The following is a 25,180-nucleotide window of genomic DNA, read 5'->3' on the forward strand; positions in this document are numbered from 1 at the left end:
AAGTACTAGTACTCAAGATTGTGTGTCATGAGAATTTACTGTATTCATCAGCGACACTGCCTAACAGACGAATTGTATCTCATTATGCAGTTTTTGTGAAAGGTAAAAAATTTTTTTTCTGGATGTTCAGTTACAAACAAGGAAATCAAGGGGGAAAAAATGTCTGCAATCATTTATAGGTCTGAGACCTTTATGACATATTTGTTTACTTAGCCTAAATTAAGTTACCAGAGTGATAATTAGCCTATGGAACATTTTCAAGCTTAAAATTAGAAATGACTAACCTAGAAAGTGGATCAGACCCCTGCCCTGGTCAACCACACACACACACACACACACACACACAAAGTACTAGTACTCAAGATTGTGTGTCATGAGAATTTACTGTATTCATCAGCGACACTGCCTAACAGACGAATTGTATCTCATTGGTATGATACCTCTCTCACTGTATGCAATCACTTAAACTTATGTCATAATATTTCATATTTCATAAATAATGATAGAAAAGGACATTTAACACTGTAAACAACAACAAAAAATATTTAAATTTAATTTGTTTTGCTTTAATATTGTCTTCCCAGGTAAAAATCCAATATGGAATTGTCAGGTGAGTTTGTTAAAGGTGGGGTTGTCTATCTATCCTCGTTTTTTTTTTTTTTACTACAATAGGCACTTTGTAAAGGCAAGATAAGAGACCTTGTGAAAAGCAAGTACACTTCAGCATACTTTTAAAAAGGGTTCCTAATTCAGTAATAATGTATTTTAAAATAATATACTTAAGTGTGAATTGAATGCAATGTTTTTAAAGATTTATGTTATTTACAATTAAAATAAAATAGTTAAAATGTATAATGAATGCAGTTAGTTGAACTTAAGAGTGCTTTTTTGACTCACAAAGGTAGGATTTATTTTCATAATTGTGACCCTGTCTGTGAAATTACAATGTTTTTTTTGTATGGTTTTTTTAATCTTATGAAGGATGATTTAATCCTATGAGTAAATCACACACAAAAAATGTCTTTAGCTGCATTTTCACAGTCAGGGTCACAATTACTTCTATTGTCTTTGAAATATGGTTAAAGTGTACTTTCTAATGTGCTGATAAGCCTTGTAGTTAACTAAACTATTTTTAATGCCATTTTATTGAAACATATATGCCATGTATTTAATACAGTATATTTGTCTAATTACATATTTTTATTGTTGCAATTTAAAATATATTAACTTTAAATATAATATCAAATAACACACTTAAATAAAACAGATAAAACTATAATTTAGTACTTACATTTGCTTTAGGATGTTAGTCAACACATCAACATAAGAGAAATTTAAATGATGACAAAATAACATTAATAAATAACATTAAATAATAATATAAAACCTTTAAAGTGTACTAAAGTGTGTTAAGACACTTAGTCATAAGTACACTTTATGACTTTTTTCATTAATATTAAACAATCTGCAAGTACTTTTAAAAAAATACTTTTAAGATTTGAAGTACAAGTGCACATTTAATACAATTAAGCACACTTCTTTTTCACAAGGGATTGCTTACAAATTTAAACCAGTCTGTTGAATCAAATGTGTGACTATTAAAGTTGTGATCTGCATATATGAAGTTCATAAACTTGACAGAATGTTGTGTAGGAATGATTTTCATTCATTTTCCATTCATAATAGACTAAAGATTTCGGTTTGTAATGTTTTGCTTAACAAAGCTTGATACATACACAGGCATGTCTGGTTATGTTCCACTAGAGGACAGCGTAATGATTCCTTCCCCAGATCCGTACCACTGTCCTTCTCATCTGGAGACCTTAATCAGGGTCAGATAAGACTGGAGATGCTTTTTAAAAATATGAATAATAATGTTTATTAGCATGTTACTCTGACTTAGACAAATGCATTTATTTCACAGCAATGTTCACTGCAAGGAGCCTGTAATTTTACTGTATGTTTTAGATGGATCAATTGTTTGTTTACAAAAAAGAAACTACAGAAGAATGTCTTGGAGAAGGTTTGTTCATTAGCATTTCATGAATGAAATGGAGCAAAATCAAGTGAACCACATTCTTATCTCCTATGTTTTCATTTCTTAAAGTTTGCTGTGGAATAAAGCCTGTCCAGAGATATAATGTTAAAGATGACACTGGGAAAGAGGTTTTCAGTATTCTTGAGGACAGCGAGTGTTGTGACAGGTCTTTCTGTCCTGGCGCACATTCTTTCATAATGAATGTTACTGATGTCTCTAATCAAGTGGTCATCAGAATGGTGCGCCCGTTTGTTTGCTGCTGCGGCAGAAATAAGGTATGAATGTTATTCCCATCTTGTTTAGGTTTTAATTATGTTGTGTGTTATATATTATATCTTGTATTTGTTTTTTAGCTAGAGGTTCAGTCTCCACCAGGCACTGCCATTGGATATGTTCAACACAACTGGCATATTTGCCAACCTAAATTCACGGTTGAGAATGAACAAGGTGAACCGGCATTTAAGATTGAGGGACGATGTATTGGTTGTACCTGCCACACAGACCATAACTTTGAGGTGAAGAACATACACTCAGACACACGTTTCAATTTTCCATTGACTATTAACTTATTGTTTTTATTTGACCAAATACATTTTCTATTCTCTAACCTTAAACATAATCTTTACATAAACCTTGTTGGATTATAATTAAAATGCTATTTAGTATGCCCAATAAGCCATTTACCTTGTTGCCTGACCCATATTAGCTGTAAGTAATTTCAAGTTGTACTATATTTCTGGGGAAATTTGATTCCCACAATGAAGGCAAAAAACCTGATTCACAAACACGTTTCTTTGGTTTTAAATGTCAGAGCTAATATGGTCTTGTTGCTTATTTAAACCAGCCTGGTCTCATTGTTTATATGTAGGTATTATTAATCAGTGTTGGGAAGGTTACTTTGGAAATGTAATAGGTTACAGATTACAAATTGAATGAATCATCACTTGAATTAAGCATCGGAATGCATTTTTATCACTTGCCATGGTGGCATCTCTCAGACAGGGGGTTGCCTAAAGCTTTTAGTGACAACTGATGGACTGATGTTGTGTGCTCCAAATTCAAACAAGAGAAACAATCAAGAGAATCAGAATAGCATTGCTTCACTAAACGACCGGCATGAGGCATTCAAAAACAGGCAAATCAACAAAATAATATTATTCAACATATCCTAGATTTTCGCAGAAAATATTCAGTTGTAACTCCTTTGTAATTGTTAAAAAATGTTTTATAAGTAACTGTAATTTAATTACTTTTTTTTCTCAGTATCTGTAGCAGATCACAGTTACATTTATTTTGTAATTAAATTATGAAATTCTAATACATAAAATGTACAAGCACAAAATGTACATTTTTGTTTTATTGATGCTGAAACATACAATTTGGATGTATTACAACATTTAAAATGTGCAATTTGATCGTTACTTTTAGTTAAAAAAAATACAAATCTTTTATATCATTAAGATGTTTGTATAATGTGTTTTCAGAATTATATCCATAAGCGATTTAGATTTTTAGACCCCTTATACCCCCAAACCTAGGGCTTCCCATTTTATACCGAATATAAAAAAGATATAAAGAACATAAAAAGAAAGAAAATATAATAGACCAAAATATGCAGGGAAATGGCCGTTTTAGTAACAACATAGCATTAAAATTTATATTTTCATAGTTGCTAATCCCACTCCTACCTCTAAATCTAACCATAACTATTTCTTAAAAATATGTACAGTACCTATAAAGAAAAACATGACAGACAGATAAGTGCATTCACAATAATGAATGTATTGCAAAAATATCATCATCTAGCCACTTCTTTCTACATATTTTTGTGACCTCTGAACAATAAATGGAATAAGCTTTTTTAGCTGCATTTGGAGGAGTGCGGATCTCTTTCATATTTGTATCTAAACTTCATTTAATAAATGCAACTGAAAACATAATGCCATTGATATGACAACTGAATACAATATAATAAAATGTTAATGCCGCGATTTCAATATTCATAAGGATTCATTTGTAAGTCTGTGAAGTTGTTCATACGTAAATAATTTAAGTTTTAAGTGTCGTCAGTACGTCAGTATTGTATTTTTAAATGCACGATTTTATCCCGATTTTTCACTCGCCGACAAGTTTTGAGAAATCGCCGACAAATGCCCGACATCGGAGGCAAATCGGTGCTCGTTCACGCGAGTGATAATCACGCAGTGTGAATTATCAAAGACGTGATCTGGGAATCGCCGATGCGTCGCCGACGCCCGCGAAATATTTGGCATGCTAAATATCTGGAGCTCGCAGTGTGAAAACAACGGCGATCCGACGAGTTTGAAAGTCGTGCAGTGTGAACTCGGCATTACCTGTGAAAGTTTATCCAATTTTCCAAGTTTTTTTTACAACCAGAGGTTGTGCAATGTTGTGGCATAGATTTTTATTGTGCGTGATGACACATTGATGTTTTTAGGTTTGTAGGTGTTCAAAAACAGAAATTGAATAATCAAATGTAAATTAACTGCATTTTCTTCACTGTATAAATTAGAAATAAATTAATAATTGTTAAAGCCACAAAAGTTATTCAGTCAAACGCAGTAAGTGTCTTTCTTTCTTTCTTTCTTTCTTTCTTTCTTTCAACATTAAGGACACTGACAGCAGCTGGTAAATTAGGTGCGGTCACTTTAAGGCACCATGCATGCATCCAATATGCTGACATGTATCCTATTTCTTTCTCAACTGTTAACTTAAGTTAACTTAAAGGAAACATATCATGAAAATCTGACTTTTCCAGGTTTTAAGTGCTATAATCAGGTCCCCGGTGCATCTACCAACCAAGGAAACGTGAAAAAGATTAACCCAGTAACTTTGTTTTGGGAAGCCTTTTTCTGCAAGCCTCTGAAAAAACGAGCGCGTCTGATTTCGCTCCCTTGGTGACATTGCAAAGGGATCTCATTATAATATTACCGCCCCTTAATCTGTAAGTTTTCACCCACGGCGCCGTTATTGTGTTTTCACAAGCGACAACGATGTACCAGCTCTAACGCCATCGAGAAAGTTTGAGCAAAACATGCTAACTGTTCTGTGTTTGGCTGCACAGACGAGCACAGAACACTGTTTGACTTAATGATATAATGTTAAAAAGAGTATTTTGAGCTGAAATTTCACAGACATATTCTGGGGACACCAGAAACTTATATTACATATTGTAAAAATGGGCATAATATGTCTCCTTTAAGTTAACTTAACACTTAAGACACAACTGACTGTTTTCGAGGATACAGGTATTTTTAAATACTTTTGTATGTATTTGTCCAAGTGCACAAATACGCAGAAAGAAACTAAATTCTGGGCTTGCATGTTGCCTGAGACTTGGATCTATATTTGCGCACTGTGCACATATAACACACTGAATGGAGTTGTATATCACATTTTCTTGTGCTTGAATTCTTTAAAATCGCTTGAATGTTCAAATGGGCGAGGTGTAATTGTCTGTTAAAGTGCAAAAAGATTGCGAAATAGGAATCAATTCAGGGCTTATGCTTTGTCAGAGACATGGCTTTCTGTGTGCGCGGTGTACACACAGAACACAGCACATGAGTACTGAATGGAGTTGTATTGCGCATCTTGAAACATTAAAGATTGCTTCAATGTTTAAATTGGCAAGGCTTCAAAACATGTACAAATTCTAATCTTCCATGACAATGCAGCAGTGGCCCGATTGCGCCAGTGACAAATCCGTCAACTGTCCGGAGCATCTTTCACGCTGGCCCCGGCCATCAGGCAGTTCTTATTGTCGAGCCCTGAATAGTGTACACAAGGTCCACAAATTCCCTTAAAGGGGTCATATGATGCGATTTCAATTTTTCCTTTCTCTTTGGAATAAATATTATAATTTTATATTATAAATATTATAAATAATATTAATAAATATTAGTGGTAAGTCACGTTAATAAAGTTGACAAATGTTAATAGCACATCAGTTAATGTTGGAATAACATTAAGTTGACATTCCCAGAATTCCCTGTGTTATTGTCAGCGAGTCACCACAATAACCTGCCACAACTTACACCAGATCACGTTCACCTGAGTTCTGATTCCCCGCACCTGTCATCTGCAATCAAGCCACCATTCAAAAGCACTTTCCTTCCAGTCACTCACTGTCCGGTCTACCGTTCACTACCCTGAACTTTACCAGACTCACTATATGCTACTTACCTGTCTCTACTTGCCCTTAGATTCCCAAGGTTCCTCCTACGTTGATCTCCTTCGCTCCTGGATCCCATACCCTCCGCATACCTGCAAAGAAACCCATCTTCAGAGCTCAACTAAGTATCATTAAGAACTGTCAATTGTGTTGGATACTCACCCGCCTTTGCTTCAGCCAATCTGCCACATCCATTCCTATCAATAAACCTGCTATTTCATTCACTAACCTGTTGTCTCTGGCTTGATCTGTGACAGAAGACCAGACCATAACAGTTATCTCCATGGATCCCCAACTTCCCACTCCTGCGGATGTCCTCGAGGAGCTAGTGAATGCACTCCGCACCACTCTCACGCCAGCACCGACTCCTCAAACTGCCTCTGTCAGTCCCATGGCCATGCCTCCTTCCTATGTGGGTGATGCAGCGGAGTGTGGCAGCTTTCTCCTTCAAGTGCCGCTATATATCGAAATGCAGCCGCAGAAATTCACGACCGAGCGCACTAAGGTAGCCTTTCTGATTTCTCTCCTTTCTGGCAGAGCATTACCATGGGCGAAGGCAATATGGAATGCCAAAAGCCTCGTAATCAATTCTTATGAAGCGTTTACTAACCATTTCAAGGAAGTGTTTGGCTACGCCACAGGAGAGCTTGGCCGGGTTAAATTCAGAGCTCCGCCGCTGAGGCTCAAGATCGGGAACCTGCATGAGGAAGAGATCACCTTTCTGGTACTGGAGGGACCCACGGTGGATATCATCCTGGAACGCCCCTGGCTCATTCTCCATTCTTCGGAAATCAGAGGGGACTCGTGTGAGGTAACTCGCTGGAGCAAGTTTTGCCTGCAGCACTGCATCTCAGCCCTTCCCAAGCCTTCTCAAACTCCTCGCACGGCTCAAATAGCCTCCACTCGCATCGAAAGTCCCGAGCCGTTGGAAACACCCACTGTCCCATCTGATTATGTGGCGTTCCAGGATGTTTTCAGCAAGCAGGCTGCCACTCACCTACCACCTCATCGGCCATGGGACTGCGCTATCGTCCTGCTGCCTGGAAATAAACTCCCCAAGGGTCGAGTGTACCTCCTGTCCATCCCGGAGTGCAAGGCTATGGAGGAATACATCCAGAAGGCTCTTTCTCAGGGTTTCATTCATCTCTCCACATCACCAGCTGCATCCAGTTTCTTCTTCGTGGGCAAAAAGGATGGGGGCTTGAGGCAATGCATTAACTACCGTGTGCTATATTTCCAGACTGTGAAGCATCCTTACCCACTTCCCCTGGTCCCTGCTGCTCTAGAGGAACTCCGTGGGGCACACATCTTCTCTAAGCTGGACCTGCGGAGTACATACAACCTCGTTCGAATCCGGGAAGGCAATGAATGGAAGACAGCCTTCATTACCCCATCTGGCCACTACGAATATCTCGTTATGCCATATGGCCTTTCCAACGCCCCGTCCGTCTTCCAGGGGTTTATGTACGAGGTGTTCCGGGAGTTCCTCAATGACTTTATAATCGTCTACATCGATTATATACTCATCTACTCCCGGAACCTGGCCGACCATCGCCATGACGTGAAGCAGGTCCTCAGGAAGCTTTGCCAACACCACCTCTACCTGAAGCTGGAGAAGTGCGAGTTCCATCGCCCCACAGTGCAGTTCCTCGGGTACGTCATCGGCCAAGAGAGAATTCAGATGGACCAGGGGAAGGTAAAGGCCATTAAGGAGTGGACTCGTCCCCAGTCGGTGAAGGAGCTCCAGAGCTTCCTCGGATTTGCGAACTTCTACCGTTGCTTCATTAAGGATTTCAGTCTGCTCTCAGCTCCATTAACCTCTTTGCTCCGAGGTAAGCCCAAGTCCCTTTCCTGGAACCCCAGCGCCCACGAAGCCTTCAAGCAACTCAAGACCGCCTTCAGCACGGCCCCTATCCTTCGTCATCCCGATCCTCTGGTCCCGTTTGTGGTGGAAGTGGACGCGTCCTCCACCGGGGTTGGGGCCATGTTGTGCCCCACCGTGCAGTTCCTCGGGTACGTTAGGTACGTACGGCCAAGAAGGTATTCAAATGGACCAGGGGAAGGTAAAGGCCATTACTGAGTGGACTCGTCCCCAGTTGGTGAAGGAGCTCCAGAGCTTCCTAGGATTCGCAAACTTCTAACGTCGCTTCATTAAGGATTTTAGTCTGCACTCAGCTCCATTAACCTCTTTGCTCCGAGGTAAGCCCAAGTCCCTTTCCTGGAACCCCAGCGCCCACGAAGCCTTCAAGCAACTCAAGACCGCCTTCAGCACGGCCCCTATCCTTCGTCATCCCGATCCTCTGGTCCCGTTTGTGGTGGAAGTGGACACGTCCTCCACCGGGGTTGGGGCCATGTTGTCGCAACTGTATGGCGAGCCTCCATGCCTCCAGCCTTGCGCATACTACTCCCAGAAACTGACCCCAGCGGAGTAAAACTATGGTATTGGTAACAGAGAGCTACTCGCTATAAAACTGGCCCTGGAAGAGTGGCGGCACTGGCTGGAGGAAGCTAATCATCCTTTCACAGTTGTCACAGACCACAAGAACCTTCAATATCTCCGAGATGCAAAAAGACTCAATCCCCGTCAAGCCCACTGGGCGCTGTTCTTCACCAGGTTTCACATCACCATCACCTATCGGCCTAGCAACCGTAACTGTAAGGTGGACGCATTGTCACGAATGCACTCACCAGATGCTCCCTCAGAATCTGAGCCAATTCTCCCTCCAGCCCTAATTGTAAGTCCAATTGTATGGAATATCGACAAGGACATCCAAGCCGCCACTCTCACCGAACCAGCTACGCTGGGAGGCCCAGGAGGGAAGACGTACGTTCCTACATCTCAACGACTACCCCTTCTGGGCTCAGTTCACAATGTACCAGGCTCTGGATATCCAGGCAGCCAACGGACCCTCTCGCTCCTCCAAGCTCGGTACTGGTGGCCCAGAATGTCCCGTGATGTCATCAGGTACGTTCGAGGGTGCTCAGTCTGTGCCATGTCTGTGCCATCTCCTCATCACCTCCCCGTAGGCAAGCTCATGCCACTACCCATACCTCAGCTGCCCTTGTCTCACATTGGGATAGATTTCGTAACTGACTTACCCAACTCCGAAGGCAACACCTGCGTTCTAGTGGCAGTAGATCGCTTTTCAAAAGCCTACAGGCTGATTCCCCACAAGGGATTACCCACAGCGCTAGAAACTGCCGACTCGCTCTTCACACATGTCTTCAGGAATTACGGAGTCCTGGAGGATATCGTCTCGGACCGGGGCCCGCAATTCATCTCCCATGTTTGGAAAGCGTTCTTTCAATTGCTTGTGGTCACAGTGAGCCTGTCCTCTGGTTATCATCCCCAGACTAACGGCCAGACTGAGCGCAAGATCCAGGAACATTACTTCCGGGCATACTGCCAAGATGACCAGCACAGCTGGGCCCACTTCCTCCCATGGGCCGAGTATGCACAAAACTCCCTCCGACAAAACACCACCGGACTCACACCTTTCCAGTGCATACTCGGCTACCAACCCCCACACTTCCCGTGGACCGAAGAACCATCGTAGGTCCCAATTGTGGACTACTGGCTCCGAGCGAGCGAGAGAGTGTGAGACTCAGCTCACGTCCACCTTCAACGTGCAGTGCGGAGGCACAAAACCTTCGCCGATGCCCAGCGTTCCTCGACTCCCACTTACCAACCTGGAGCACAAGTATGGCTATCAACCCGGTATCTGCGCCTCCGCCTGCCTTGCAAGAAGCTGAGTCCCCGCTACATCGGTCCGTTCCCGATATAGAGGAAGATAAATTAGGTCACCTACCAGCTCCGACTTCCACCCAGGTACAGAATTCACCCCACCTTTCACGTATCCCTCCTAAAACCCTTTGCTCCTTCTGCACCAGAACTCACGGAACCAGCGGAGCCTCCTCCTCCAAAGATCCTCGAACAGCCATCAGTCTACCAGGTCAATGAAATCCTGGATTCGCGGCGGCGGGGCGGCCGGCTAGAATACCTGGTAGATTAGGAAGGATATGGACCAGAGGAAAGATCCTGGGTGGCCCGGGACGACGTTCTTGACCCCACTCTGCTAGGAGAGTTCCATCAGACCAATTCAAATCGTCCCGCACCCAGAGCCCGTGGTCGCCCCCGTCGCCGCTTGAGGGTGTCAGGAGCTGCCCCTGGAGGAGGGGGTAATGTCAGCGAGTCACCACAATCTGCCACAACTTACACCAGATCACATTCACCTGAGTTCTGATTCCTCGTACCTGTCATCTGCAATCAAGCCACCATTCAAAAGCATGCTCCTTCCAGTCACTCACTGTCCGGTCTACCATTCACTACCCTGAACTTTACCAGACTCGCTATATGCTACTTACCTGTCTCTACTTGCCCTTAGATTCCCAAGATTCCTCCTATGTTGATCTCCTTTGCTCCTGGATCCCATACCCTCCGCATACCTGCAAATAAACCTATCTTCAGAACTCAACTAAGTATCATTAGCCCTTCATCTGTCCCTCCCGAACCTATAACAAAAGTGTCCCTCGCTGGTCAAAATGACCCGAAGACCAAAAATTATACTAATTTTATTTTTGGTCCAGAAAGCTTATATTGGAACATTTTTCTAATTTTTTTTCTAATTTTTTATGTAGGTTTTTCTATTATTTTTTTGGTGATTTTTATCATATTTACCTTTTATTCTGGATATTTTTAAGAACTGTCAATTGTGTTGGATACTCACCCGCCTTTGCTTCAGCCAATCTGCCACATCCATTCCTATCAATAAACCTGCTATTTCATTCACTAACCTGTTGTCTCCAGCTTGATCTGTGACAGTTATTTCATATTTGAAGTTATTTTTTTCTTTTAAATATTTGTTTCTTCTTAGTGTTTTTCTTATCAGTTGTGTACATTAGGGTTGTATGTTACATCTAATAAAATTCGTTTTAAAATGAAATGTTTATTGCATTATTGCATTACCATGATGATGTTTAGTGTTTGTGTGAATGCACTTTGTATATATGTTAGTACTTTTCTTCTCAGCTTGCGGAAAAACTGCTTGTGATAAGCTTTGGTTCATCATGTGACATTCTCATCACCACCTGCTGGGGGTAGAGAGAGGGAAAAAGACAGGGAGAGAATGTCAGCAAAGAAAAGAGAGATTGCCAGCCAAGAAAAGACACAGACCAACAGTTACAATCTTCTTTTATCCCATACTTGACCATGTGACTAAAAACCAAATGTGAGACATTCAAACTGACCAATCAGCAGATTACAGCTTCACTCACTGACTCAACTGTCAAAGATTTGACAATTAGCAGACCCCCAAAGTATACACATCTTGGCCTACAGGTCTTGATCACTATCAGCACCTCAGGAATGTCAAATGGCCCTTTTTTATGGAAGATATGTTTAGGACAGGAAAGCCTCATATAAGTTAGCTCATATAAGCTTATTGTTAAGTGTTACTGCAGATCAGCTGGAAGCTCAAGTTGTAAATCTGGTACTGTGGAAACGGTTTTCTGAACAGGGGAAAAAAAAAACGTTTGATATGTTTTTATATTAAAATATTAGCGAAAATATAATATTAAAGAAAAATGGAATACTGTAGTAACCAACTTGCTTGAATGCTTATTGTGTTAATGTGTGTTATTATTACCTGTCTTATACTGTGATCACAGCTGCTGTCTTTGAATGAGGCAGCGACAGAAAGATCATTTGGCACGATCTTGAAACCTGTCTCAAGCAGTGGACCAAATGCAGGTGCAGGTTTTGTTCTGAGGTTTCCAAGCAACCTGGATGTCAAAATGAAAGCAACTGTACTGGGAGCCTGCATACTTATTGTAAATATCGTTAAAATACTTTTAAAACAATTTTTTCTGAGTTGTAATATAAGACTTGTTTATAATTTATATGTATAACTTGTTTATTATTAATTCATTTTCAGGACTACATGGGTTATAAATCAAGAAATCAACCGATCTGGTGTACTTGCTTGACCTTGGCAATAGGCTGTTGGAAATTGTACTAGGACTGTGCCACATTCATCAATTTCAGCAAACATCCCAGTAGGTCTGAAATTTAAAGAACAAGTTGAAAATAATAATAATAATAATAATAGTTATAATAATAAATATTTTTTCAAGCTTTTTTCAAGGTAAATAAAAAATGCTTTTTACATTTTTGTAGTTCACAATATATGTATACAGTGCAACAGGAAAAAAAACTGATGTGAAAAATGTGAAAACTATGATCTTGTGCACTTATCAATACACATGTAACCTGATTCCAAGTTACAAACAAATTCCTTAAAAAAAAATACTTGGAATTCATACTTAAAAGAGGATCACATGCCGAGATACTAGCATCTTCTTTTATTGTTACAAGTGCAAAAAATAACTTAGCGCATTTAAAATCCACAACAAACATTTCCCATTCTGTTAGCATTCTTTTGAAACATTTCAGCTTTATATATTCGCATATCAACACGTGTATTCAATCAGTCAGTTATAGACTAGCTACTCAACTTAGGCACATGGATGAAGTCAAGGGGGCTGTCCCTGCTGCTGAGATAACAGTGCTCCAACTCCAGATATTGATGAAGGATTTATCAGGTTCTGGTTGAACCAAGAATGGAGAAGATGTGAAGGTTCACTGGAGAGTGAGCATGTCTTTGGTTGCTTCTGAGGTCCAGGACAGAGACTTGGGCCTGCCTTTGGGGGAGATTCATGAGTGGAGAGGTGATGGAACTGTATTATGGATGAATCTGTTTTCCACTCATCCCCCTCACATATCTGGATGAGGATATAGGCGCTTCGGCGGTCCAGCTTGGTGAAGATGGTGGCTACGCAAAGCATTTCCAGATTGGCCAGGACGAAAGGGAATAGATAGCAGAACTTGATGGTAATCTTATTTAGTGCCTGATAGTCTATGCAAAGCCTCATTCTTTCTTGGCAACAAAGAAAAATCTCAAAGCAGTAGGGGATGTTGATGGTTTGCTCCAAACTAGGCTGCATTCCAGTCCATTTTTTTTATGCCCTTTACTCGCAAACTTCCCTCCATCTCGTTTACTCTGATGTACGTCATTGATTACGTTACATGAGTGCCCACTTCTGGCGGAACCCTTGGAATGGTCTGAACTGGAACGTCCTAAGCCCTTGATCACTTAGAATCAGCTATGGGGTTGGTTTATTGTTTAAATTTTTTCCCTTATGAATTTGTTTGGTGCTGCATTCTATATGTATATAGATATGTTTGGGCTGTTATAAATGTAAAAAAAACATTTATATATTATAGAGTTGTTTGGGGGGAGGGATAAATTAAACGCGATCTGCGATAACGTCACAATCGTGTTGCATTGTGGTCTATGGAGCGGCCTGAAGTGTGCATATGAAGCAGACTCGTTCCCTCGGTCAAAATCGAGGGGTCGAGGGTCTGTCCATATAAACTTCCCTCGTCCACTTCACGAAGTGGAACACACTTCAAAATGGCAGCGGGGATTCCCTCGAGGGGAAGTGCTTAGGGACGTTTGCGAGTGCGTGTCTAAAAGTGGAGTGGAATGCAGCCCTTGATTAAAAACTCACCCGCCTGTAGCATTCTAGTAATCATAAGACCTTGATTAGTTTGTTCAGGTGTGTTTGATTAGGGCTGGAGCAAAACTCTCCCCTTGTCCAAATACCCACACTTGCGGTCTTGGCCACTTGAGAGCGCGTGCGCGCGACAGGAAGTAAGTGCGCAAGACTGTCCCAGGTCTTAAAAACGCCAGAGCGCAGTGCCCTTAAAAACTGCTTTTTATCACTTAATTAGAAGCACCACAAATTAAAATTGTCATGTTATAGGGACTACTGAACAGACATTTAGAAGTTGATTTTAAAATAAAGCTAAAATTTAAATAAAGCTATGTAAACACTTGCATTTTTACCACACTACAAGTGTGTCCAATCAGGTAATGAAAAGTTCGACACACACTTGTGGTCTTCATGCTCACTTGAACACTTGGGCCAAATACAGGAAATACATCATATAAGTAGTCAAGTGGTCAAGTGCAAAGACCGCAAGTGTGGGTATTTGGACAAAGCTATTGCAGGCTCACATTGACCACCCCTGCTCTAGAGGCCTTTCTATCAAAGTGGAGTTCATGGAGATCACAGGAACGGAAGAGGAAGCTGATCTTCCCACAGTTGTAGGAAACAACGAGGGACACAATCATTACTCCACTTCAGGACTTCTCCACTTGACCAAGACAGAATGGGATTATGTGAAACAAGCCATGGGTGTCCTGATACAATCCCAGAGGTGGAATTCTCCAGAACCAGGAAGCAGATGTTCTCAGTGTGTGTAACTGGCCAAATTAGAGTTATAAAGGACCCAAGCAGTGTCGAATTCCCAGTTATGCATAGGACTTTGTACGGAGATGTCACTGGGCCTTTTATTGAGCTGGAGGCACATCTCATATCCTGAGATGAAGTTGCAGGCTAACCCATATTCAAGGAGTGCAGGCACTCAAACAAAGTGGCAAGCAATATTAAGTTTTACAATGGTGGTTAACAGGTCTTGACTGATTTGTGAAGATGAAACTATACTCACCAAAGGTCTGGGAAGACGGATGGGACATGCTTGTATTACATGTCGTCCATAAACACAGTATAGATAAAGACCCTAGGTGAGGCTCTAGTCCCACAATGGGACCTGTAGTTGTTACACGTATGCGTGAAGTTCAGTAAACAGAATCCATTGTATTAGCCGTGTGTTGTGGATTTATTACTACATGGTGTCCGAAGGAGTGATAAAAAAACAAGATAAGGATATTAGACAAACACGTCTGATGCTCTCCCGACGGCCAAAGACAGCTTACTGAATGGCAACGAACTTTATATTGTTTACATGATGTCTGAGAACGAAGCGCCAACTTGCACTCACTCTGAGAGTTTTCCTGTCAGCGCTCCTGACAAATTCGATTGTGCTGATGGCAAAGAGTGGCCAAGATGGATCATACGCTTCCAAAGATACCGTGTCATGTTGGGATTGAACAAATGTGCCAGATGTTAGATGTTTCCTGGGCATGGCCACATACATGAGTAAGTTCAAACCTCATTTCACCGATGATACAAAACCACTACGTGATCTATTAGCCAAGCAGAACGACTGGCTGTGGGGAAGTGTGCGGTAAGCCACTTTTGAAAAGGTCAAATCCGACTTGACATCAACCCAAGTATTGGCACAATACAAGCCAAATGCAAAAACAAAAGTGTCCACTGACACATCCTCTTTTGGATTAGGAGCATTCCTTACCCAGATGCAGAATGACAAATAATGGCGTCCTGTGGATTTTATTTCACAAACTCTTTTTGAGACGGAACAGAGGTATGCCCAGGTGGAGAAAGGCATTGGCAGTAACATGGGCTTGTGAAAGACTCATTCCTGATTGGCCTCCATTTTACTATAGAGACAGACCACAAGCCACTGCTGGCCCTTCTGGGAACAAAGGCACTGGATGACTTACCCCCCAGGATTCAAAGATTCCGTCTGAGACTTCTGAGCGATTTAGCCAAATCGTTAAAATAGTTGCACAGTGTGAGATATGTTTGAAACATCAACCCCAGCACACAAAACCTATGATACCATCCCCATTACCTGGATTGCCCTGGCAAAAACTGGCGGCAGATCTGTTCTTGTAGAAGGGCACAACCTACCTCTTGGTTGTCAACTACTTCTCAAGGTATATTGAAATTGAAAAGATTCCTGTCTCTGCAGCTAAAGGTGTAATTAAAGCCCTGAAGGCCATTTTCTCTAGGCATGGAGTGCCAGAAACACTAATAAGTGATAATGGCCCACAATTCACAGCCCAGTTTTTAGCCTTTGATGCAGATTACGATTTTATTCATATAACCAGTAGCCCATACTTTAGCCAAGCAATGGGGAGGCAGAAAAGGCCATGAAAACAATCAAGAGGTTGCTGCTAAAGAATCACGATCCTCACCGTGCACTGTTGGCCTGCAGAGTCACACCGCTGCTACATGGGCCCTCACTGGCTGAAATGTTAATGGGCCAGAAATTGAGATCTCCACGATGGCCGAACAGACGAGTATTCAGAGAAAAAAAACGAACTGCTAAAAATGACACAGACACTGAACTTCAACAGGAGACACAAAGCCACTGCGAGGCCTGAGCTGAAACCAGGACAAGCAGTATGGATCTCCAAATCACGACAACCAGCAACGGTGCTTGGCAAAGTAAATACACCAAGGTCCTACATAGTTCAGGCAGGAACAGAGGAACTTAGGAGAAACAGAGCCCACTTCCTAGCTCACCAGAGCTCGCAGTGCCAGCACCATAGGCCCTAGCATCCCAAAGGGAAACTACAACTGTACAACCAGAGCTGTTGGAGTAACAGAGACCGCAGTGCAGAGGAGAGAAGTAGAAGTGGAACAGGTGCCTGAGACCACATGCACGGAGGGAGCACACACTGAGAAAAGGGGAGAGCCTACAAAAAGTAGACTTTTCATCAGAACGCAGGATGGAAATAGGAAATCTTTCATGTTGCTGACAGAGGCAGAGGACTTTGTATCGTCGGTCCGCACTGGTTCTTCCTTGTAGAAGAACGTGACCGTTATACTGACTGAATCTAAGATTGTGGTATTTTGGTTTATGTATGCTTGTAACGATGCTTAGTCAAAGTCTATAGAATACATAAAGGGACTTGGCTTACTAGGATGATGACACGGAGGACTTCATTTATTTACTTACAAGTTAATTACCTCAGTTAACATTTCCTTGCAAACAATTACAGTTCCTTGGACTGATGGAGATGTTTTCCTACCTTTGAAAAATGTCGGTCTCTACAGGTAAAGAGATCTGATGTCATGTTCTGTTCTGGTTATGAGTTCATTCACTAATTTGGGGAGTTTAAATATACTGTACGGGGAGTTAAGATACATAGGAGGTATGCCGTTTTCTATAGAGCGTGTTTCGACTTGGGACTTTTTCTATTTACTTTTACTTTATTTATTTATTTTTTATACACATGGTTCATGGTTTCAATATTATTCCATATTGTGAATGACTAATAATACTAAGTCACAAGACAGAGGGCTAAGATTTATATTGTGGAATACTAAGGGGATGAATTCCAGTGTCAAAGCTGGCGAAATACTGTCACATTTACAACTTCTTAAGGCTGAGATTGTATTCTTACAAGAAACACATTTATGCTCAAAAGACATTCTTCGCATTAAAAGGGCTTGGATGGGCCATTTATTTCATTCAAAATTCTCTCAGAGGGCTCACAGGGCAGCCATTATCATTCATAAATCTGTCCAGTTTGAACCTGTTACCACTATATCTGACTCAAACGGGCGCTTTGTTTTTATTTCATTCAAAATTCTCTCAGAGGGCTCACAGGGCAGCCATTATCATTAATAAATCTGTCCAGTTTGAACCTGTTACCACTATATCTGACTCAAACGGGCGCTTTGTTATAGTTACAGGTAAACGCTTCAATACTTCTGTCATACTTGCCTCTGTACACACCCTTATGGGGCAATGACACATTTTTTATTAAATTTTTTTCCCCCAGTTTACCTAATGTCAGTGACCATTATATTATTATAGGTGGAGACTTTAACCTAGTGCAGGATGTTTGCTTAGATCGATCCTCTACAAAAAAGAAATTGCCTTGTCTAAATCAGCAAGGGTCAGGGGCACATTAATGCATGGGCTTCAAGGGGCTGAAGCCCAGGGGCCTACACTGGAAAGGGGGCCCACTGGCTGCAGGGAAATTATATTTTTTGAATAATTATTTATATGGGAGTTTGCAGCAGTGACAGCAGTGTTCTGTAAACAAACTCACACACTCATTTTCAGCGGTGCCCTGGTTGTAGTAGCCTATATAGTGAATGGCTTGGTTTAGGTTCCCCCCACACAGTTTGTATAGTTGGTATGTTCCACGTGTTCCATCGATATACTGTAAGCGGAATATACAATGCATTCGCTAAATAACCGCAGCACAAGAGTATCTTTATGTCAACACACAGATTAACAGAAACACAACACTAGCCGGGTTTCCATCCAAAGTTGCGAATTTAACTTATGCGCAAAACTGGAATATCGCATAAAGCATTTGCGAACAAGCATCGTTTCCATCCAACAAGTCAAAGAGAACAAAATCGCCACTTCCTGATAAACTGGCACTATAAATCACTAAGAAAAGTAGAATATAATAATTTTCATTTTATGAATACTTTTTTGCAAATTAAGGGATTTTTATTCGAAATTTGGCGTTTCCATCACTCGTTTCTCATGCGATACTTCAAAATGCGCATTAAAATAGGGTGATGGAAACATAGCTACTGCTGTGTGAAAGGAACTGGACCGGACAACGTTCTGTAATGTCGAGAATTCAGTAACTTGCTTGGATATAATCTGTGTGTCATCTGTGTTCCATAAATAGTGCTGCTTCAAAGTCTCAATTTTAAATCTGGGTATGGAATAATAGGAATTGTCATATTGCTTAAATTTGATAATTAAACTTTATACGGCTGTGATTTAACTAATTAAACGTGAGCACGTCATGTTTCAAAATAAAAACGCAGTTAGCAATCACCAAATAACCCACATTTATGAGTTCATTAGAAACCCACCTCTCCCATGCAGAGACAGTGCAGAAAGGGAAGAGGAGGTGCAAAGACAGGAAATTAGGATCAACATTGCAGTCAGAAATTTAAAGGGGAAGGTGCACACACAGACAGGCATATCAGGTACACATTTGAACATTTTTTGTGTAATTCTACATATGAACATTTACTTTCTATATCTGTTACATAGGCATACTTCAGAAAGAAGACCAGGAGAAGACGAATGTCCTCCAATAAAAGCTGAAGACAGAAGAATCATACTATAGAGACTATATGACCAAATTTTTTTTTGTATTGTTTATCTTTCTGAGAAAAAAAAGGCATAAGTCACAATGTATCTCTTTTTTTCTGGGGAACACATACTGTACCTCTTATGTTCTTACTGTATGTTTGTTTATGTTTTTAAATTCTTGAATTCAAAACTGACAAATTACACATTATTACTAGTTGTCTTAGTTTGTGTCTCTCTCTTATAAGAAGGTTCCACATAGTTTGCATGTGTTATTTAAAGTGAAGTAAAAACAGCAGTAGCCACAAACATCTAGAGCTGACGTTCTTTGTAATTCTACAGGTGATGTGAAAAAACCACCCTAGGCACTTTGGATTGCTCATCATGGAAATCCATACAGAATATTCTTATTTAAAGCTTGTCCATTGCCTTGATGGGTAAAACTAATTGCACAGACATTTTCTTTAGGCCCATACATCTGAGTATGTTAAAGTGTCCAGTGCACATTAATTGCATAGACACGTATATTTTCTCCTTTTTAAAATTTGCTGTATTTTTTCCCCCCAGAACATTCACCAAAATATGTCAATTTAAATTTGTCAATTTCATTACGCAACAAACATCTGGAAATTATACATTTCATATGAGGCTTTTTTTGCATGACACTTTTAGTGTCCCTTAAACCTATAAACATAATTATAAGCTTGTTTGTTGTCTGAAATGTTCGACTACCTGTTTTACCTAAAAAGATCTTATAAAAGACTTTTTGCATTTTGCCCATAAAATCTTGAACTTGGAAGTAATCAGCAACAGTTATCATAAATGTTTTCCCATTTTAAGCAACATGTAGTGCTTGAAGCACCAACAAAGAGCCATGCTTTCACGTAGAGGCGTGTATTGTTGTTAAACTGTAGCCAGGCAACCTCCCCAAGTATGGTGTTCCCCAGGGGTGTAGAGTATCACTGGTGTCTTGATGCTTCACAATATGTCAGACAAAGGAGTTGGCAAAGTCATTGCCTTTTTATGTCCGGAGGTGCAATTCCAATGAATGAAACAGACAGACAATAGCATGAGTGAATGAATTACAAATTTCAATGCCAGACAAAACCTACACATCCTTGAAATAATGGAACCTTCAATGCACTTAAGTGCTGTCAGCATTTAATGTGGTAAGTAAACATACAGACAGTGATACTTTTGGCATAATTGCAATAGTTTGACTTAACAGTTAAGTAAATACTTGTGATTTGCTGATCATTCATGCATAATTTATACAAAACATAGTGCATGTAAAAAAACATTGTTTTGCTTGTTTCACACCAAATGCTAATGTTCGCTTGGTCAAGTCGTCTTGAATTTGACCAGCTTGTAGCCTAATAGCCTGCCTTTGTCACACTGCTTATTGTAAGCAAATTACCATTGCTCATTACCAAATCAATTTGCATGCCAGTTTTTATCTGAAGCTCTAGCAGCATGCCGCTACAATTTAATCTTGAGCTGGACAAAAGCTCATGCGATTGCCATCGACTCACCAGGCAGTATATTCATACCATGAATTAATTCCATAGCCTACCAACTGCGTTGACAGTTGAAACTAACTTGCAACATTGTGTTTTGTAAGGTCCCTTACCAAAAAGTAGTATACTTCAAGTTTTAGTAAGTATACTTAAGTAAAGTTCAAGTATATTTGTAAGTATACTTTATGTAGTAAGTATACAAATATCAGTGTACTAGTAGTATACTTGTAAGTGTACTATTTCAATACTCCTTGGGACTAAATTGGCCCACTTTCTAGTATATAAAAGTATACTTTTAAGTATAATTTGGATAAGTTTCATAAGAAATAAACAACATTTTGAACAAAAAGCTCAAAAAAGACTATGAATTGGATTCAGAATGATAATCAAAACGTAGATAAGTTATGCATCTAGCAAACTTTTGTTACCGTTTATAGCAAAAGCTGCAGTATGACCTTTCTTTCTTTCTTTCTTAAAAAAGTTGGAGTTAATGGTAAATGGTTGTGGCATGAAACAGAATACGTTCACACCTTTAGCCAAGTACACTGACACCCTCAGCAACTTTAGTCAAAAGAACGCATGAATAATTTATGTTACTCACAGTTTTGATCACTGTTTAATTGTTTTGTAAAACCTTAGCAAATAGTTTAAACTATTATAGGCCAAAGAGTCAACACAGTAGGATACTTTTGACATTTAGCGCATCATGACTGCTTTTCTTTGCTATACTTGCAGCCAGTGCCTGTCCTACACATCTGGGGGCCCCAAGCAAAACTTTGTCAGGGGTCCCTGTCAGTGTGTTCATAAAAAACCCAAAATGATCCTTTCAGAGCAGAAAAAGTAAGAAAATTACAAGCACTAAATACAATTTAGTCTACTAAATTAATAGAGTATTTAAATATAAAAATAAAACACTGCATAGTCTTAGCTGTATATTAATTAAATATACACTGATTAAAATGAGTAAAGTTATTCAGTGAAGAGAAGTGAATGATTCTCTAATTTCTTTTTTTTTAAAATTAATATTTAATGACAGAGTGACAGCAGCAGGTTTTTTTGTGGTTGTTGTTTGTTGGCTGCTGTCACTTTAAGACCGAATGCACTCATATATACTGTCAAGCTTTTGATTACTTTCCCAACTGTTTATGTTCACATAACTCGCTGCTTTTAATTGAAAACTCATCAAGACAGGCATTTTTGGTGTATTTGTCAGTTGAAGCGCATAGCCTACCTGAAGCCCAAAGTAGCTTATACTTGCCTATGTTTTGCTTTGCCTCAGATCGCGAGCATAGAAAGCTCTTTTGCAGGTCAATATGTTTGTAACCCTTTTTTTACAGTGTGTGTCCACTGGCACAGAGCGAACTGGTGGTTTGCGGCCCTTAATCAACTTGGAGTACCGGCACTGCTGTCAGCTCAGTGTCCGAAATCGCATACTCTCTTGAGTAGGTACTTATTTTGAATAATAAATGATTTCCTAACACCTAACAAAGTATGTTCTGTGTAGTATTAATTTTATGTTTTTTATTTCTTGCTATTGTGTTTCAGTATAGAGGAACATTATTCCCTTATCATGTTTTTGCAAGGTAAGTGATTACCCATAATTTTAAAGCATCTGAAATCGCGAAAAGTGTGACACATTGCATAACAAATGTAAAAGATAATGTAGTCATCCTGGGTCCAAAGGTGCATGATGTATATAGTTTAGCAGTAGCCTAATATTTAAGTTATATCAAGGGAGAGTGCTGATTCACTGTAAAAAAATTTCACCCCTTTCAGCTTAAAAACGTAAGTTTTGTGGCTGCCTTAAAATTTTAAGTTAAATCAACTTAAAAGTACAAGTCATTTCAACTCACTAATTTAAATATTGCCTAGTGCCGAATTGTTTTATTGAAGTTCATTTGACTTTACAATATTTGCTGCTTCAACTTAAGTTCAACATTTTTAACATTAATTTTCTAGTTATGATAATGTAAACTTTATTTTAGATCCAGATAAAAAAATATACAACATTTACAAATGAGGATATTTTTGATGAAATTCGAGCTTTCTGACCCTCAATTGGCAGCAACGCAACTAAAACATTCAAAGTCCAGAATGGTAGAAAGACATCATTAAAGTAATCCATGTGACTCCTTATATTATCCTAGCTTGAACAGTTGATAAAAAAATTAAATAATAAACAGTAACGAATACCAACAAATGTACAAATTTGACTCCTGCGCATTAATCCATGTTCAGAGATTTGGCCGGTTAGTGCCAATAAACTACAACTTTGAATTTCAGTAACATTAAACTGACTTAAAAAATCAAGTTGAATCTAGTATAACATAAAAAAAAGTTGAAATTGCTTAAATTATTGTTATGAGTTAAAGCAACTTAAAAACATAAGTTGTCATGGCTTTTTCATCATATCATTTTTTACAGTGTTCAGACCAACAGCATGACTGGAAGTTGCTTTTATACAGTTCAATAATCAAAATGCTAATATTTAGTAACTTAGATTTTACTGCCAGTTACTGTTGTGTTTTTGCTCCGCCAACAGAAACAAGAATCAAACCGTTGTGCGTCTCCAAGCAATAGACAGTAGTGCCATTAATGAATGGATCATTGCTTTTAAACATTCAATAACTCACTCATAAAGACAATCACTTGTTGCCCCAATTGTGAGATATTGCTTTTTTACAATGGTTCAGCAAGAAATTTATATTGTGTGTAACCAGTGTTGGGGAAAGTTACTTTTGCATTACAATATTGCGTTACTCCATAAAAAAGTAACTAATGACGTTACTTAGTTACTTTTTATGGAAAGTAATGCGTTACGTTGCTTTTGCGTTACTTTTTAAATCTGGACAGGGCTTGCTTGTTTGTTTCAACATCAGGCCCTTTCTAACGGAGCATGCTGCACAACTTCTTGTCCAGGCCCTTGTCATCTCTAGGCTGGACTACTGCAATGCTGAAGGGAAAGTAAATTTACATCTGTACAGTAGAACGCAGAAGAATAAATTTCAACACACTTCAGCAATAAAAAAGACACACAAATGTTTGTCTAGAGTAATTTTTGCTTATTAGTACGGTTGAACTGGATCATCGAAGGTCAGAAGCAAAGACATTGGTTAATAGAATGGGATTAAATACATAAAGGATATTTGTGTTGTTTAACATTTAATTATTGCAGGTTTGCGTCATATTCTGAGTTGCATTATTTTTATTCATTTTGAGGAATACTGAATCTGTGGGGGTTTTTTTGTGAGTGAGATGAATTAATGCATATTCATATTTATTTTAGAACTACAGTAACTAGTAGTAACCTCTCTCTGCACTACAGAAGTTGCATTTAAAATAGTATTTAGTCTGTATTTGCATTGCAAATATACTTGCATAAACGAATAACGAATGATGCCATCTACTGGCATAACAATGTAACAGTGCACATAAAGTCACCTAAAAATAGCCACTACTAATGTACAGACTTGTCTGTCTGGAACATGCAAACACAGGAGGGAAACATACTGTACAGTGCTGTTGTACTAACTAACCATTAAACCCTATAATGTGCACTCATTGTTGGCTATTATGTGTTCATGTTATGTAATGACATTATACTTTATAGGCTAAAACATGTCCAGGTCAAGATGTAGCTGCATTTTTACTGTTGAATATGAGTAAATCATTGTTCTGCTTTAGTTGTCATACAACATACTGCTCTATGACAGTGTTTGTGCTACTCTGCTGTACTCTAACGGGCAAATCAAATATCACAAGTGTTTTCTGTTTGTATCCAATAAAGGGTTGTTTTGGAATGTTGCATTTAGCATAGTTTTGGTTGATGATCTGGAGATTATCAAGAACAGGTTCAGTCCTGAGAAAATGCACACAATGAATTGGATTGTTACCGTGATGACAAAGTACTTTTCTGATTTTTTTTTAACTTAATGATCTAAACTATTTTAACTGCATTCTTTTTATAGATCAGACAGGAGGAGCAAATGTACCTTCAGCCAATGTGCCCATGGCACCTGGTGAGAGTTGAATTCAATATATTTCTTCAACTCTTCAAAGACTCAAAAAAAAAAAAAAAAATCAGTGCAGTGACATATGGGTCGCTTCTTCCTAGATCAACATGTTTTCATTCTCTTCACTTCATGTATCAGATCATATGATCTGTACGGGTACAGATATCTGATAGTTTATCAGATGTTCTTTTTATCCCTTAGTATATACCATTGGCCCTCATCCAGGAAATGAAGTTTATTCTACACCAGCAGCAGGTAAAGACATAAACATGAATAATGTGTATAGAGTTCACTGTAAGCATGTTCTTCTCTGCTGCAGGTTATGTGCCACCTCAGGTCCCAATGGTCATGCCAGTCCCAGAAAGACCGCTGGGCTGTCCACCAGGTTTGGAGTACCTGACCCAGGTGAATAACAATACTCTCACAAATAAACATTTACATTCACTATAGAGAAAAATCATTGTTCATATATGAACCTTTCTCTAGAATCTGTGTTATAGGAATATAGGAATGGGAATCATGAAGAATTTAATGGTTCCGATTTAGTTCTTTTAAACAATTCCAGTTCTAGTA

The 25,180-nt window shown here is 39.5% G+C and overlaps 2 protein-coding genes across 2 annotated transcripts in view; both read left to right on the top strand.

Moving 5' to 3' along the window:
* Nucleotides 1-597: 597 nt before the first annotated feature.
* On the top strand, nucleotides 598-12,277 carry LOC107681687 (phospholipid scramblase 1-like). Its single transcript, XM_016478004.1, has 5 exons — nucleotides 598-610; nucleotides 2,108-2,313; nucleotides 2,392-2,553; nucleotides 11,898-12,059; nucleotides 12,164-12,277. Exons 1-5 carry the CDS (start codon nucleotides 598-600, stop codon nucleotides 12,245-12,247), a joined length of 627 nt encoding a protein of 208 aa, XP_016333490.1. The 3' UTR covers nucleotides 12,248-12,277.
* A 12,657-nt stretch (nucleotides 12,278-24,934) lies between these two features.
* Nucleotides 24,935-25,180, top strand: part of LOC107681832 (phospholipid scramblase 1) — a 2,423-nt gene continuing 2,177 nt past the window's right edge. Inside the window, exon 1 of the mRNA XM_016478183.1 lies at nucleotides 24,935-25,012. Within this exon, the coding sequence (XP_016333669.1) occupies nucleotides 24,950-25,012 (63 nt within the window). The 5' untranslated portion in view covers nucleotides 24,935-24,949. The remainder of the gene's footprint in view (nucleotides 25,013-25,180) is intronic.

Source organism: Sinocyclocheilus anshuiensis, unplaced genomic scaffold (assembly GCF_001515605.1).
Source record: "Sinocyclocheilus anshuiensis isolate Anshui unplaced genomic scaffold, SAMN03320099.WGS_v1.1 scaffold436, whole genome shotgun sequence".
NCBI classification, from domain to species: domain Eukaryota; kingdom Metazoa; phylum Chordata; class Actinopteri; order Cypriniformes; family Cyprinidae; genus Sinocyclocheilus; species Sinocyclocheilus anshuiensis.

Coding starts and splice junctions, on each gene's coding strand:
- LOC107681687 (XM_016478004.1), top strand. Junction 2,554..11,897: donor ACACAGACCATAACTTTGAG/GTGAAGAACATA, acceptor CTGTGATCACAG/CTGCTGTCTTTGAATGAGGC. Junction 12,060..12,163: donor TGGGAGCCTGCATACTTATT/GTAAATATCGTT, acceptor ATTCATTTTCAG/GACTACATGGGTTATAAATC.